The sequence below is a fragment of the Pongo abelii genome, chromosome 6, assembly GCF_028885655.2.
Source record: "Pongo abelii isolate AG06213 chromosome 6, NHGRI_mPonAbe1-v2.0_pri, whole genome shotgun sequence".
In the NCBI taxonomy this organism is placed as follows: domain Eukaryota; kingdom Metazoa; phylum Chordata; class Mammalia; order Primates; family Hominidae; genus Pongo; species Pongo abelii.
The window spans coordinates 20,709,542-20,725,833 of NC_071991.2; the positions used below are offsets into that span (position 1 = coordinate 20,709,542).

Genomic DNA, 16,292 nt, shown 5'->3' on the forward strand with positions numbered 1-16,292 from the left:
ATAAGATCCAGAGTCTCCTAACATAACATCCAAAATGTCTAGGAAACAACTGAAAATCACTTATCACACCAAGAAACAGGAAAATCTCAACTTGAATGAGAAAAGACAATCAAAAGATGCCAACGTGGTATGTGTGTTGGAATTATCTGATTAAGATTTTAAAGTAGCCATCCCAAATGTGCTTCAATGGGCAATTAAAAATGGACACAATAAATAGAAAGTTGGCTGGGCGTGGTGGCTCATGTCTGTAATCCCAGGGAGGTGGAGGTGGGTGGATCACTGGAAGCCAGGAGTTCAAGACCAGCCTGGCCAACATGGTGAAACCCCATCTCTAATAAAAATGAAAAAATTAGCTGGGCATGGTGGTACACGCCTGTAATCCCAGCTACTCAGGAGGCTGAGGCAGGAGAATCACTTGAACTCGGAGGTGGAGGTGGCAGTGAGCCGAGATTGTGCCATTGGATTCCAGCCTGGATGACAGAGTGAGATTCTGTCTCTCAAAAAAAAAAAAAAAAAAAAAAAAAAGAAGAAGAAGAAGAAGAAGAAGAAAGAAGGAAGAAGAAGAGGAAGAGGAAGAAGAAGGAAAATAAAAAAGAAAAGAGAAGAAGGAAGGAAGGAGAAATAGTTAAATAGAAATAGGAAAATAATTAAATGGAAATTTTAGAACTGAAAAATACAATAACTAAAATAATAAATGGTCCAACAGAATGGAAGAGTAAAAAGACAGAATGAATCAATCTAAAGTTAGAACAAGAGTCTAAAAAACAGAGAGACTAAAAGAGAAACAAACAAAGCCTCAGATACCTGTGGGACCATAACAAAAAAAAAATCTAACATTTGTGTCATCAGAGATCTAAAAAGAGAAGAGAAATAAGATGAGGCTGAAAAAAGTATCTGGAGAACAACTAGAAATTTCCCCAATTTGTAAAGGGCATATACCTGCAGATTCAGGAAGCTGAGCATGCCTCCAAAACAACAGACCCAAAGAAATCCAGGCCAAGGCAACCTGTAATCAAACTTCTGAAAACTCAAGACCTGAATATTTTTAAAAATCTTGAAAGCAGGGAGAGAGAAACGTCTTACCTAAAGGAGAAAAACAATCAAACGACAAAGGATTTTTCATCAGATACCAGAGAAGCCAGAAGGAAAGAAAAGAGCTGTCAATCCAGAATACTTTACCTACCAAAAATATCCTTCAGGAACGGAGAGGAAACCAAGACAGTGGCAGATGAAGGAAAACTAAGAGGACTGGTTGCTATCACACTGGCTCTAAGAGAATTGCTAAAGGAAGTTCTTCAAACAGATGGGGAAGATTCCAAAGGAAACTTGGACCATCTGGAAGAAAGAAAGAACAACAGAAGGAGTAAGAATATGAGTAAATACAATAAACTCTTCTTCTCTTGAGTTTTCTAAGTTACCTTTGATAGTTGAAGCAAAAATTGTAATATGATGCCATGTGATTTTCACTGTGGATGCAGGAAACATCTAAGACATTCTAAGTAACGGAGGGAAAAGAGATTTAAGAGAGGTAGTTTCCACATTTCACTCAAACTGCTAACATGTTGACACCAGTAGACTGTGACATATTATATATGCATAATGTAATATGTAAATCAACCACTAAAAAGTCTATACGAAGAGACGCACTCAACAACAGTGCAGAGAAATAAAAATGGAATTCTAAAATAGATTGGCAGAGTAGACTAAAAAAGTATGACAACTGTATGTTGCCTATAAGAAACTCACTTCGAATATAATGATACAGACAGGTTGAAAGGCAAAGGACAGAAAACATATACCACACAAACACTGATCAAAAGAAAGCCGAAGTGGCTCTATTATTGTCAGATAGAGTAAACTTCTGTTTATATACCCTTTTTCCAATGAGAAAATTACAGAGATGGAGGAGATTAGTGGTCGCCAGAGCCTAGGGATAGTTGGTATCGGACTACAAAGGAATAGCATGAGAAAGATCTTTGTGGTGACAGAACAGTGTTCTATCTGGGTCGTGGTGATGGCTACATAAATCTATACACAAAATGGCACAGAACTAAACACACACATGTGAGTGCATTTAAAATTGGTGAAATCTAAATAAGGTCTATGGGTTGTACCAATGTCTATTTCCTGATTTTGATAACGTACTATGATCACGTAAGACGTTATCACTGGCGAAAACTACATGAAGGGTACCTGAGACCTTTCTGTACCATTTTGCAGCTTCCTGTGAATCTATAATTGTCTTAAAGTAAAGACTTCGTATTCAGTTTTCTTTTGTGGCTGTCTTGGTATAACAATAGGAAAGTAGTCCTTCATTCAACATGACTGCAGCAACTTGCACTCTCTTTCAGAAGTCCCGGGATTATCAGTAGAAATTGAGGCTGGGCACGGTGGCTCATGTCTGTAATCCCAGCACTTTGGGAGGTCGAGGTGGGAGGGTTGCTTGAGCCCAGGAGTTTGACAGCAGCCTGGCCAACACAGTGGGACCCCATCTCAATAAAAAATTTAAAAATTAGCTGGGCATGGTGGCTTACACCGATAGTCCCAGCTACTCGAGAGGCTTAAGCAGGAGGACTGCTTGAGCCTGGGAGGTTGAGGTTGCAATGAGCCATGTTCACGCCACTGCACTCCAGCCTGGGTGACAGAGCGAGATGAGACCCTGTCTCCAAACTAAAAAAATAAATTGAGCAATCTCCTGAGAAAGCTAAGAAGGATAAACAGGTATTTGATGATTCGGACCTCTCTGGTTTCAGGTCACCTGACCCAGCTCAGGAGCTTAAAGGGCCAGTGGACCAGGCCTGAGAAGTGACTACTTCCTAAGAAGTGGTACCATAGTTTCATTTCTTTCACTAGACACTAGTATAAGAATAGAGAGGCCATGACTGGAAAATGACAAGATCTGCATACTCCGAGATCAACAACGAAAAGGAAAAGAAGCGCCAGAAAACACATAATTGGAAGGAATCTAAATGAGCCTTGTTTTACTTTTTGGATGGGTTTCTGTATTATTTCCTCGTGGCCATGGTTCCCAAGCAGTGGGAACAGAGTACTCACTGGGACACTGCAGGGTATCTTGAATTTTAAAGAGGAACGCAGTGACACTGGACATCTGTTGGGCATTTCATCAACTACTAGCTTGAGACAGTTCCCAGTTTCAACGTTAGGCTGTGTCACACTTCTTTCAATGATGTCATAACAAATAGAACTGCTAGGTGTTTCTTTTGACCTACAGGTCTTGTGAAAAAGCTATTGAGGCACTAGAGCACTATGAATGTGCAAGTTGGAAACCTCCACGTTAGGGTATATCTGGTGTTTAAGTAATTAATTTCAAAGCATTTTGGATGCTTGACCATCTGTCTCACTCTGGGCATTGTAAGGACAACTTCTCATAATCTGGACTCAATAATTTGATATCTATATCTTTGCTGGAATTTCTTCCTGATGTCGCCAAGTCAACCCATTCACTCTCTACCTACATGAAAAATAAATATGCAAGTAATATCATCTCCATGGACGACACCATCACAATCACCCACTTCCCAGGTCAGAGGCCAGGGAGTCATGCTTGAACCTGCACACTCGTTAATGGTCCTCATTTAATACTTTGCCAGGTCTACCACTCACCACTCTCATTCATCACAGCCTTTGTCTCAGACCCCCATTTCACCCTCAGATTGCTAGACCTGAGGGTGAAACAGTTGCTGGACCTGAGGGTTATAACAGGTTTGTTGTTGTTGTTGTTGTTTTAGAACTGGAGGAGGGTCTCACTCTGTTGTCCAGGCTGAGCTAGAATTCCTGGACTCAAGTGAGTCTCCTGCCTCAGCCTCCAAGTAGCCGAGACTACAGGCACACGACACCACAGCTGGCTAACGCAACAGTGTTTTAACTGGTTTCTCTGTCTTGCAGCTTTTCAATCCATCCCCTGTAATGCTGCCAGACAATTTTTTCTGAAACACAAATCTTCATTGTGGTACTCCCCTACCTAAAGCTCTTCAGTGCCTCCCCATGCCCTTTAGGGAAATAGGAAAAACGACATTTAGGATGCCATTCAATGCTATCTGTGATCTTAACCCTGCCTAATAATCTCCTTCCCCTGCAACCCTTCTCTTGACCTTCAGCCATCCCAAACTACTTGTGGTTCTCAATGTGCCATGTCTCCGTGCTTCCCCTTGGACCTCTGCTTGTACTGTTTCTGCTTAAATGTTTTTCCTACTTCAGCCATCATTTAAGATCCAGTTAAATAGCGCCTCCTCTTTGAAGCCTCTCCTGATGGGACCAAGTAGTCCTCAGAATGCACCCATTGAGCTCCATTCCATTCTTCCACCATAGCTCTGATTACACTTCTCAGCACTTTTTTTGTTGAGATATTTGTCTTTTTCTGTTAGCCCATTCTTGAAGGCAGGAACTGATATGGTTTGACTGTGTCCCCACCCAAATCTCACCTTGAATGGTAGTTCCCGTAATTCCCACGTATTGTGGGAAGGACCTGGTGGGAGATAACTGAATCATGGAGTGGTTTCCCCCATACTGTTCCTGTGGTAGTGAATAAGGCTCATGAGATCCAATGGTTTTATAAGGAGTTTCTTCTTTCCCTTGGTCCTCTTTTCTCTCTTGTCTGCTACCATGTAAGACGTGCCTTCCACCATGATTGTGAGGCCTCACCAGCCATGTGGAACTGTGAGTCCATTAAACCTCTTTTCCTTTATAAATTACCCAGTCTCGGGTATGTCTTTATCAGCAGCGTGAAAACGGACAAATACAGGGACCATTGTTTACTTTGTATTCTCAGAGAATCTTTGTATTCTCAGAGTACCCAGCCCTCTGTATTCTCAGAATACCCATCTGCCTGACATACATGGGTATTCAACAAACATTATAGAGAATAACAAGGGTCTATCTCAGATTCTCTCCTCTGTCCTGGCACACACTTGATGCCATGTCTGGTTTTGCACTGATCACACTGATTTTCAGTCGTTTTCCCCACTAAACCGTAAGCTCCTTGTGGGTAGGGGAAGACCAATAAAAGCAGCAGTAACAACTATTTATTAACTGCCTACTTCACTTTAGGTTCCCTTCTAAGTTCTTTCTTTCTTCTTTTTCCTTCCTTCTTTCCTTCCATCCTCCCTCCCTCTCTTCTCTTCTTCTCTTTCTCTCTCTCTCTCTTTCTTTCTTGATGGGTTCTCGCTCTGTCGCCGAGGCTGGAATCCTTCTAGGTACTTTAAATATGTTACTTTTAATCTTGATAATGGCCTTGAAAGCAATACTATTAGTATCAATTTTGAATAAGGATATGAGGGATTTAATTAGAGAGAACGGAGAGACAGAGAGAGAGGAACAGGGAGTCTAGAAGAGTGGTTTAAAATCGGTACAGTAACGAATAATGACCCACTGGGACAAAAAATAGAATTCCTGAGTCCATACTGATAAATAAATATATAAATGAGAGGAAAGGGAGGGCTTTTGTTTACAATAGAATGCTGAAGGCAAATGTGGAAGGAGTGGTACACTTACAAAAATCACTACTTTATAATCAATAAAACATTTTATCAGCCAGGAACTATCAATAAGTGCTAAATCAATGGGGACATTTTGGTAAGAAGCGAGATACTGCATTGTCTTAAGGTACCTTTTCATAGATAGCTTATCAGGTGCAAAGGAGAGAAACAGAAGAACTGGGTAAAAGTAGTTGGCTGAACAAAATCATCACCACTAATGAAGGAGATGTGGACACCAGGTACCAAGTGTGACACTCTGAAAAGGACACATCGCCAACACAGTATTCCATGTGAGGATGTACAACCTCAATCTAGCCACAAGGAAAAATCAGGCAAATATAAAACAAAAAACATTTATTTATTTATTTATTTTTGAGATGGTCTCACTCTGTTGCCCAGAATAAAGTGCAATGGCATAATCATGGGTCACTGCAGCCTTGACCTCCTGGGCTCAGATGATCCTTCCACCTTAGCCACCTAAGTAGCTGGGACTACAGGTTCATGCCATCATGCCTAGGAAATTTTTCTATTTTTAAATAGTGATGGAGTCTCACTATGTTGCCCAGATTGGTCTTGAACTCCTGGGGTCAAGGGATCCACCTGCCTCAATCTCCCAAAGTTCTAGGATTACAGGTGTAAGCCACTGCACTTCACCAAGAAACATTTCTATTAAAAGAAAGGGAAGGGGGGAAACTGTATTCTTTTAAAATAGCAACATCATAAAAGACAAAGGAAGACTGTGAAAATGTTCCAAATTGAAGGTGACTACAGAGACTTGAGAAGAAAATGCAGTATCTGCCTAGATTAGGGGTTGGGTAACTGTGGCTGGTAGGCCCAATCTGGCCACATTTAGCTCACAAACCTGTTTTAAGGACAGTCTTTGCATTTTTAAAAGGTTGTAAAATGAGTAAACAAGCAAAGAAGAATATCTGACAGAGGCTATATGTGCCTTGCAAACCTCAAATATTTACTTTATATAAAAATTAAAATATTTACTTTATATCTTCTTCTTTTTTTTTGAGATAGAGTCTCACCCTGTCACCCAGGCTGGAGTGCAGTCGCCCAGGCTCAACTCACTGCAACCTCCACCTCCCGGGTTCAATTTTCAAGAGATTCTCCTCCCTCAGCTTCCTGAGTACCTGAGATTACAGGCCCCTGCCACCACACCCAGCTAATTTTAGTATTTTTATTAGAGATGGAGTTTCACTATGTTGGCCAGGTTGGTCTCGAACTCCTGACCTCCAGTGATCTGCCCGCCTCAGCCTTCCTCCCAAAGTGCTGGGATTACAGGTATGAGCCACCACACCCGGCCCATATTTTCTTTATAAACAAAGTTGGCTGACTCCTATAGAGTAGATCCTGAACTGGAGGGGGAAATGCTATAAAGGACATTACAAGCTGATCTGACAAAATTTGAATATGGATGGTAGATTAAAGTCATGTATCAGTTTACAACTTTGAAGCTGATAACTGTATTGTGGTTCTAAGAGAAAATATTCCTAGTCTTAAGAAATTCACACGGAAACATTTAGGGCAAAGGACCATGACCAATGCAACATTTCCTCAAATGGTTCAGAAAAGACGATGTGTGCACGTGTATGCTGGGGGGCGGGGGGCAGGGGTGGGGAAGGGAGGGAGAGAGAACGAGAGAGAACAAAAGCAAAAGAGAGAGAGCAAGAGAATAAGCAAATGGCAGAAAAATGGTAACAGGTGATTTTGCAAATCTGTGTCCTTTGTTCTATTTTTATCATTGTACTTTTTTGTAAATTTGAAATAATTTCCAAATTTAAAACAAAAGAAAAAGAAAGAAGGAAGGAAAGAAGGGAATACAGGCCCTGGAGTCAGATGCCAGGGTTTAAATCCCATTTCTACTCCTTACTGGCTGTTTCATCTTGGGCAAGTTACTGAACCCCTTGATATGTCAATTTCTCATCCATAAGACAAAGGTCAGGCTGGGCATGGTGGCCCATGCCTGTAATCCCAGCAATTTGGGAGACTGAGACAGGCGTATCACTTGAGGTCAGGAGGTCGAAACCAGCCTGGCTAACATGGTGAAACCCCGTCTCTACTAAAAATACAAAAATTAGCTGGGTGTGGTGGCTCACGCCTGTAGTCCCAGCTACTCGGGAGGCTAAGGCAGAAGAATCACTTGAAGCAGGGAGGCAGAGGTTGCAGTGAGCCGAGGTTGCGTCACTGCACTCCAGCCTGTGCAACAGAGCAAGACTCCATCTAAAAAAAAAAAAAAAAAAAGACAGAGATCTCGATAGTACCTACCTCGCAGGGATGCTGTGGGGATTTAAAAATACACTTGACAGTGTCTGTCACATATTAAGCATTCGCCAAATTAGGTGGTTTTATAAAAATAAAAATAACTGAAGCAGCAATAACTGAATGAGGTGCTGTGTTAAGTGTTCCATAACAATGGCCTTGGCTAGCAATATACCCATTTTCCAGATGAAAAGCTAAAAAGAGACAGGGGCCAAGATTAAAGCCCTCTAATCAATCTGACTCCACGCATAATCTCTTCTCATTCATTACACTACAGAAAGATGAAAGAACTTGCACAAAGTCACCTAGTTAACAAGTGGTGGTGTAAGACTTGTGCCAGGTCTACTTTTCAATTAACCCTGTGGCTTTCCATTCTTCATGTCTGAGCACTGTGTCCCTTGCTGCACGGCCTGGTTTCCAGAACTCAGCAGGCATTCAATAAACACTTGAAGAACTGAACTGAACTTCCTCATGGGAAGAGAGAAGAAATCTTACAGACTGAAGTAAAGGATTAGACTAAAATTAAATTGTCCTGTTTTAAATGTTCCTTTGAATACTGCCAATGGTTTCGAAAAATGCCTCGTAGTATAAAAAAGATCAATGGACTAGAGGGAGAGAAGGCTGTGATTCCAGTTTGACACAGCCATTTAAGCCAGTCTCTTTACCGTTCAGACCCCAGTTTCCATATGGAAAAAGTGAGAGGGTTAAATCACATATCTAAAACACCTGAGAAGAGATCTTCTGATCCTAGGCTTGACTTGATTTCTAGAAATAATCTTCTAAATGCAATGTACAGAACGTAATCACAGGTAACAAGGCACCGGAGAAGACAAGGCAACATGAATGAGAACCTGCAGAAATGACAGACAACAGACACACGCCCACAGGAACTTTAGACATTGGAATTATCAGATACAAACCATAAAACAACTCACTTCCAGTACTCAAGAGGATAAAACCCAAGCTTGAAAACTTCAGCAGGGAAATAGAAATTATACAAAATAGCATTTTTGAAATAAACCAAGCAGAAATTATACAATTAAAAAACATAAAATATAAAATTAAGAAATTAATGGTTGAATTTAATAGCATAGGAGACACAGCTGAATCAAGACTTAGTGAACTGGAAGATGAATCAATAGAAACTACCCAAAATGAAACTATGGAGAGATGGAGAGACAAAAGCACAAAAAATACAAATGAGAAGACAAGAGATATAAAAAAATAAATATAATGACATCTAACATATGTTTAATTGGAGTCCTAGAGGAGAAAATATAATGAGAAAGAGTAAGTATTTAAAGAAATAAAGACTAAGAAATTTTCCAGAACTTCTCCAGAAAATTAACAAATTATTTTAGTGGCCCACCTCTATCAAGAACTGGATTTTTCCTTTGCTAGGAGTTATTTACTTAAGAAAGGTAATAGATTCATGTACTTGTTCTAACTAATAAAAGGACTAAAGGGGAAAAATGCAAATAGTGTTATAAACTAAAATCCCAAACAAAATTCTCCAGATGCCAAGATTCAAGCAACCTAAAATTTGATAGATACCTCAATATTGCTTCTGACAGCTAGAAACTCATATGGGGACTATTTACTATTTTAGCTTTTTCCTGTCATTCCAGGAAAGGACTAGAGGTTATTACAAGGGTATTCTGCTTTTGTTTCGTTAGTATGCACCTTCTAAAAACTGCAAACCAGAAAGTACTTCAAGATGTCCAGAGGAGGGCTAAACAAGAAGCAATTTCACACAGAAAAGAGTTTATGAGCCCAGCAGACAGAATTTAGTGCTTTCTTATTTTTGTTTTGGGAAAGGTAGTGAACAAACAGATAATCCCTATAACAATGTAAGAGGAAAACAAAGAGAGAAGGGAAGGAAAGAACAGCAGGGTCAGGGGACAGAAGAATCCACGTTTGAGTTATTCTTACCTTTTTGTGTGCTATCAGGAGGCAATTAGAGTGTTCGTGTTCACATGCAATTTCATAGTCGGGAATCAGATCCACCAACTCGCAGACAAACTGTACCACTTCCTCATGCCAAGGCACGTGGGCCATGGTAAGACTGCTTGCTGAACTTTCTCCGCAGTAGGTAACACCCTGTGGAAACAGTATAACCATCAGAGATGACTACAGACCTACCTGCATGTTATAGAAGAAGACTTTCAGAGCCGGAAAGCCTTCTTGAGGTCATCCAATGCAATCCAGTCTGTATTTTACAGTGAAGGAAGTGAATATAGAGATGATAAAATCTGCCTAGGAGACCATACAAGTAGCTACTGACAAAGACAGCAGGATGATGCTCTTGCTACTCTATGACATTGCTGGGGCTTAAGTACCTGTGCTTTCTACCATTGTCACAATCTATGCTGTCTGGTCACAATAATGTATTTGAATCAATAGCATGTCTTTCGATTCAGATTCATCTGTGCACTATAAATGAGGAATTCTGAAGGGGTTATCACCCCTTAGAACAATAATGGGGGCATAGTGGACACTCATAAAAATTCACTGACCAAGTAATTGATTCACTGGGAAAATAAGCTGAGCTTCCATTTTCTAGTATAATTGAGATTGAAACTGGCAAACTTTTTCCTTAAAGTGACAGATAAGGATCCCTTTAAAATAATAATAATTATTATTATTTTTGAGACAGAGTCTTGCTCTGTCGCCCAGGCTGGAGTGCAGTGGCGCAATCGCGACTCACCACAACCTCCACTTCCTGGTTCAATAGAGTCTCGTGCCTCAGCCTTCCGAGTAGCTGGGATTACAGGCACCTGCCACCATGCCTGCCAATTTTTGTATTTTTAGTAGAGATGGGGTTTCGCCATGTTGACTAGGCTGGTCTTGAATTCCTGGCCTCAAGCAATCTACCTGCCCCGGCCTCCCAAAGTGCTGGGATCACAGGTGTGAGCCACTACACCTGGCCTAAAATTATTCTTTAAGGAGTTCATTTTGTAATGCACTTTGAATGTGGTTACATAAACAATCATGCCCAAAGGGAAATATATTTGTGCATATACCTATATACCTTTACATACAACTACATATACACATGTATTTCACCAACATACAAATTCTTAAGTACAACTGCAGAAAGATGAATTATCTAACTCTTTTGGACTCTACCTAATAGCCCAGGCATACAAGACCCCAGAATTTCATAGCTAAGTTCTCTATTTGGTAAATTACATAATGGTAAAATGATTAATTTTATAATAATAAAAGATTTATCTTATTTCTTGAAATAAATCTTAACTCTGTGGGCTCTTCAAATACCCACAAATCAAACTTTTCTCAACAATTTGTTGAGAAAATTCCCGAAATGATTCCGCTAAGTTGAGAAAAGCATGTGCACCCCTCATACACATTCACTCACGCACACACACACACACACACACACACACACACAAATACATATAAAGACAGGACACACACACACCACAGACAAATTGGAGAATGCAGAATGACACTGAATTTTTTTTTTTTTTTTTTGAGACAGAGTCTCATTCTTGTTGCCCAGGCTGGAGTGCAGTGGCATGATCTCAGCTCACTGCAGCCTCCACCTCCTGGGTTGAAGCAATTCTCCTGCCTTAGCCTCCCAAGTAGCTGGGAATACAGGCACAAGCCACCACGCCCAGCTAATTTTTGTATTTTTAGTAGAGATGGAGTTTCGTCATGTTGGCCAGGCTGGTCTTGAACTCCTGACCTCAAATGATCTGCCCATCTCGGCCTCCCACGTGCTGGGATTACAGGTGTGAGCCAACATGCCTGGCCGACACTTAATTTTTAAAAACCAACAAATGAGCAGAGTGACCCTGACCCTGACGACAGAGCTGGGACTTGGATGAAGACTCACATGAGCTTTGCCAAACACTCGACTCAAGACAGCTGTTCAAAAAGATTACTGGTGCACTAAACTGTGATGGCCTTTGTAGAATATAAACCACAGCCACCCAGCTTAATTACAATAAACAAGAGAAGCTTCTCAGTTTGCCCAGTGATTTAGAGAATTCATTAAATGGAGTTGGAGCTGAAACTGTGCCCTACAGAGTTAAAGAAACCAATGACTAACAGAAATCTTTGTTTGCAGGATGGCAGTATAAGAAAATAAACAACGTGCTAAAACGCTGAAACTCCCTCTGCTTGTGAGATTAAAAAAACTGGCTGAAATTGGTTGGAACCAACATGGCCAATGGAGTCTGAGTAGAAAGAGCTTGCTGACGTCACAGCCCGAATTTCCACCACATTTCATACTAACTCCCCCGAATTTGCATATGCAATCCACGAGCAAGCATGATGAAACAGACAACTGTGCGTGTCCGAGGACTTTCCAGATCTCCCCTTTCCTTCCACCAATCACTTACTAATCTGAGAATCCAACCCCTAATAAAATCACTGCCTTAAAGCCTGCACAGGAAGACAAATTCGAGCTGGACTTAGTGTCTCTTTATTAGTTGACTTGCAATAAAAAAGCTTTCTTTTTCCCCCCTCAAAAACCCTATGTCAATTAGTATTGGCTTCCAGAGCATCAGGCAGTGAGCCCCTTTTGCTCAGTAACAGAGCTTAAGGTGAATAAAAAAGGCAAATAATGATATGGTTCAAGAAATCATTACGAAAGCACGGCTGAAAAACTGCTAGCCTTACCAAGTGTATAAAAAACATGAAAATGATTTATTGATAAGCATTAGTCATAAAAGTGTACTCTACCTCAATTTAAATGCTGCTTATGTGTGGATTACACAAACAACCATGTATGCAGTAGCTACTTCAAAGGACTTCCTTTTTAATATTTCAAAAGTTAGTTCACTGAATCAGAGTTGTTAGATAAGATCTTGTCTTCGCGAGAACAGCTTTTGAAAATATTTTAATATTTTATAACTCAGCAAAAATAGCCATGAAACACTGAGGGGAGATTTAGTTTGGGAATGGAATGAGAGAATGCCTGCTGCGGTTCATTATCATGACCACCATTCCTTACGACTCTATGACGCTTTATGGTATTTTCACATAAAAGTTCTCATTTTTGCCAGATAAAACCCTTTGAGGAGGCGAAGCACGGTGGCTCATGCCTGTAATCCCAGCTCTTTGGGAGGCTGAGGCGGGCAGATCACTTGAGGTCAGGAATTCGAGACCAGCCTTGCCGACATGGTGAAACCCTGTCTCTATTAAAAATACAAAAATTGGCTGGGCATGGTGGTGCCCACCTGTAATCCCAGCTACTTGGGAGGCTGAGGCAGGAGAATCGCTCGAACCTGGTAGGCGGAGATTGCAGCGAGCTGAGATCGCGCCTCTCCACTCCAGCCTGGGCAACAGAGCGAGACTCTGTCTCAAAACAAAACAAAACAAAAACCAAACAACAACAACAACAAAACCCTCTGAGGGAAGCAGTCCTGGCTAACTTCCTGAGTCAACCGCAGAGCCAGAGCCTGCACCATGACAGAAATGCTCTGGGCAGAAAACGGTCTTGGTGACTTAGACTGGGGGTCACCTCAGTGACCCCGAGCTCTCATTCAGGTGCCCAATGGCTCTGTCTGGTTTTCTCTCTGCTGCGACTGCCCCACTTCATCCTACCCTCTAGCCTACTGATGGCTTGCCCTGACTTTATTCCTGTGCACAGAATTATCGAAAAAACTTTCCCTTCATATCACAGCTGTCTTCCACCTTCTCATCCACTCTCACCCTCACCCTCACCCTCACCCCCAACTCCATTTATCAGAAGCAGCAAGTTCTTCACCCAAAACTCTGAATAAAGAACAGTCTGAAGAAAATAGATGGGTACAGCGTGGCGATGGAAAAGCCAAGTCACTCACACTAGAATCTGCAGGCTGAGGAGTGACAAGCAGACCCCAAGAATGTTCGTGAAGAACAGGATCATTCATGCATCTTTGAGTTTGCAGTGAAAAGCATAACCCACACTTCTATAACCTGGTGGCTTTTGGACCCACCCCACTGCCCTAGGAGATAGGGGCTGCTCTACTGTGGCTAGCTGAGCCTTCAAACCTCATGCTGAAATGTGATCCCCAGTGTTGGGGGTGGAGCCCAATGGGAGGTGTTTGGGTCACAAGGGCAGTGTCCATCTGTCTGTCTCTCTGTCCGTCCGTATGTCTCTCTCTCTTTCTCTGCCTTCTGCCATGATTGAAAGCAGCCTGTGGCCCTTACCACAAGCAGCTGTTGGCACCATGCTTCTTGTAGAGCCTGCAGAACCATGAGCCAAATAAACCTCCTTTCTTTATAAATTACACAGCCTCAGGTATTCCTTTATAGTGATGCAAACAGACTAAGACGGGGCCATAAAGTCTTCCTCACTGGCTGCTTGGAGAGTTTGCCTTGGGATTCATGGTCTGTGGGAAGAGCAGTATTTTGCTGGTTTGACTATTTGATATTCTAATTAAACCAACTGGGTGTCAAAAGACTCCTAATACTGTTTTTGTCCCCTATAGTTTGATGAGAAAAGAAATAATGACTTTATGATTTTTTTTCCCCACAATATACCCCAAATACTTCATTCCTTTATCCTAAAAATGCTTCAATAACTCCCCTTTAAACCAACCCAAGCTTCTCACCACGGCATGAGGCCTTCCTCACCTGCCTCTGTAACTTGCGCTAACAATGGACCATCAGCCATTGAAGCCCCCGTCTTTGGCCATATGCACAAGTAACTCTAGAGCTGGACTGCCCACTCAGCATCCTGTCTGCACCTGGCTAAACCGACCCATCATTTCTTTAACCTCCATTCAGGAACCTCTACGCTATCTGACCCTGATCTTATCACATCCTGTGCAGTTATCTGTTACCAGGTAACTGGTATAAAGAAGTGTCAAAACTCTGAGCCCTTTGAGGGCAGGGGCTGTGCCTTGCTCTTCTTGGCACCCCAAATCAATCTATGCTAAATGAACGAAAAATCAAGTCAGACATTCTCCTATGACATTAAACTCCACAACTCTTCTCTAATCTAATACAAAATTTCATTCACATGACTCAGGAGTTTTCTACTCTGTAACAGTTATGAACCAGCTGATAAACGCTGGTTAGGGACTGCTACGTACAAGAAAAACTGACAGTATTCCTCACCTTTGTGGGAGAGAGTGAGGCTATGCTAAGACAATCATTTGCAGGGTGCATTCTGCAAGGATTGAGCACTACACACAGCTAGTCAACAATAAGTAGTTTTAAATCATTTGACAACAAATAATTACTGAGCACGTCCTATTCTCAAGGTGTAATGCTAGGCAGAGAACACACAGACAGTATTTCATTTACAAATGGATTGTGTTACAAAAATTTTCAGCAAGACAGATGGTTGTAACATGAAACCTTTTCACAAGCAAGCAAGCAAATAATGACAAGGAAGATTCTTAGGCTAGCAAATAAAGGCCTCTTTAAGCCTAATGAAGCTAAAATACATGCTAATTTACAAGGAATATAGCAGAAAAATATCTTACAAGACTGGTAAAGAAAGAAAAGAGGAAATCGATATGATAAAGCAATAGCCTCTATTGATTTCATTTAAATAAATGTGCTTAATGGAAAGTGATCTAAAAACTTACTGAATCTGGGCATACATTACCCCATTGAATTCTCAAAACAAACTTATTAAAGAGATATTCTTATTCTAATTTTAATATTGACAGAATTTAGGCTCAAGGAGGATGAATAACCTGTCCTAGGCTACATTGGCACGTTTTAGATAGGTATCAAAACTGGGCACTGCCTCTCGCCCCACATGAGACTCTAGTAAGTGCAGACTATGGGAGACCCCAGATCTGACACGCACACATGCACACGCAGACACACACAAACACACACAACACACATACACATACCACACACGCATGCACACAACACACACATGAACACAAACACACATACATCACACACAAGTGCACACACACCACACACATGCACACACACAAAACACACATGCACAACACACACCACACACATGCACACACACCACACACATAAACACACCACACACTCACACACGTCAGGGAGAAAAGATGCCGAGGGCATGCCTGGCCATGACGCCACTCCCACATATACAGTCGCCCTTCCTGACCCAAGGGTTGTTCACGCTACCACCTCTAAGACCAAAGTTCAGGTGACTTTTCCTTTGACTCACAGAAGAGAAACTGCACACAGGGTAGGTAGAAAAAGGAAGGCAGAGTTTCCTAAATCCAATTAGGTTAGTGCTACAAGCAAAATGAGAACAAGAAGTGGAACGGGGTGATACATACATGTTAGAAACCTTCCTCAAACTGGATTTAGAAATTTGTCAACAATTCAGTACAGTACTCCGAATGCACACACATACGCATACGTGTGTGTTTCCATTTTAAAGTCAAAGAACTTAATAACAAAAAGATAAGCAACTCAATTGAAATACAAAGGGTATGAACAGCATTGTGTCTGCATCTGCAGGGAGCTCCAGGCATATCTGTGAATCTAGGGCCAATTTGTATTATTGATTTCACATCTTGGGGGCATTTATATGACCTTGAGGTACCATAATACTAAATTTGAATT

The 16,292-nt window shown here is 41.3% G+C and overlaps 1 protein-coding gene across 4 annotated transcripts in view; it reads right to left on the reverse strand.

The window, feature by feature from the left end:
• TYW1 (tRNA-yW synthesizing protein 1 homolog (S. cerevisiae)) overlaps positions 1-16,292 on the reverse strand; it is a 268,838-nt gene that overhangs the window by 33,893 nt on the left and 218,653 nt on the right. For all 4 annotated transcript variants that reach the window (XM_054558831.2, XM_054558834.2, XM_054558833.2 and 1 more), the window contains 1 exon segment: positions 9,696-9,863. In XM_054558831.2, coding sequence (XP_054414806.1) covers positions 9,696-9,863 — 168 coding nt within the window.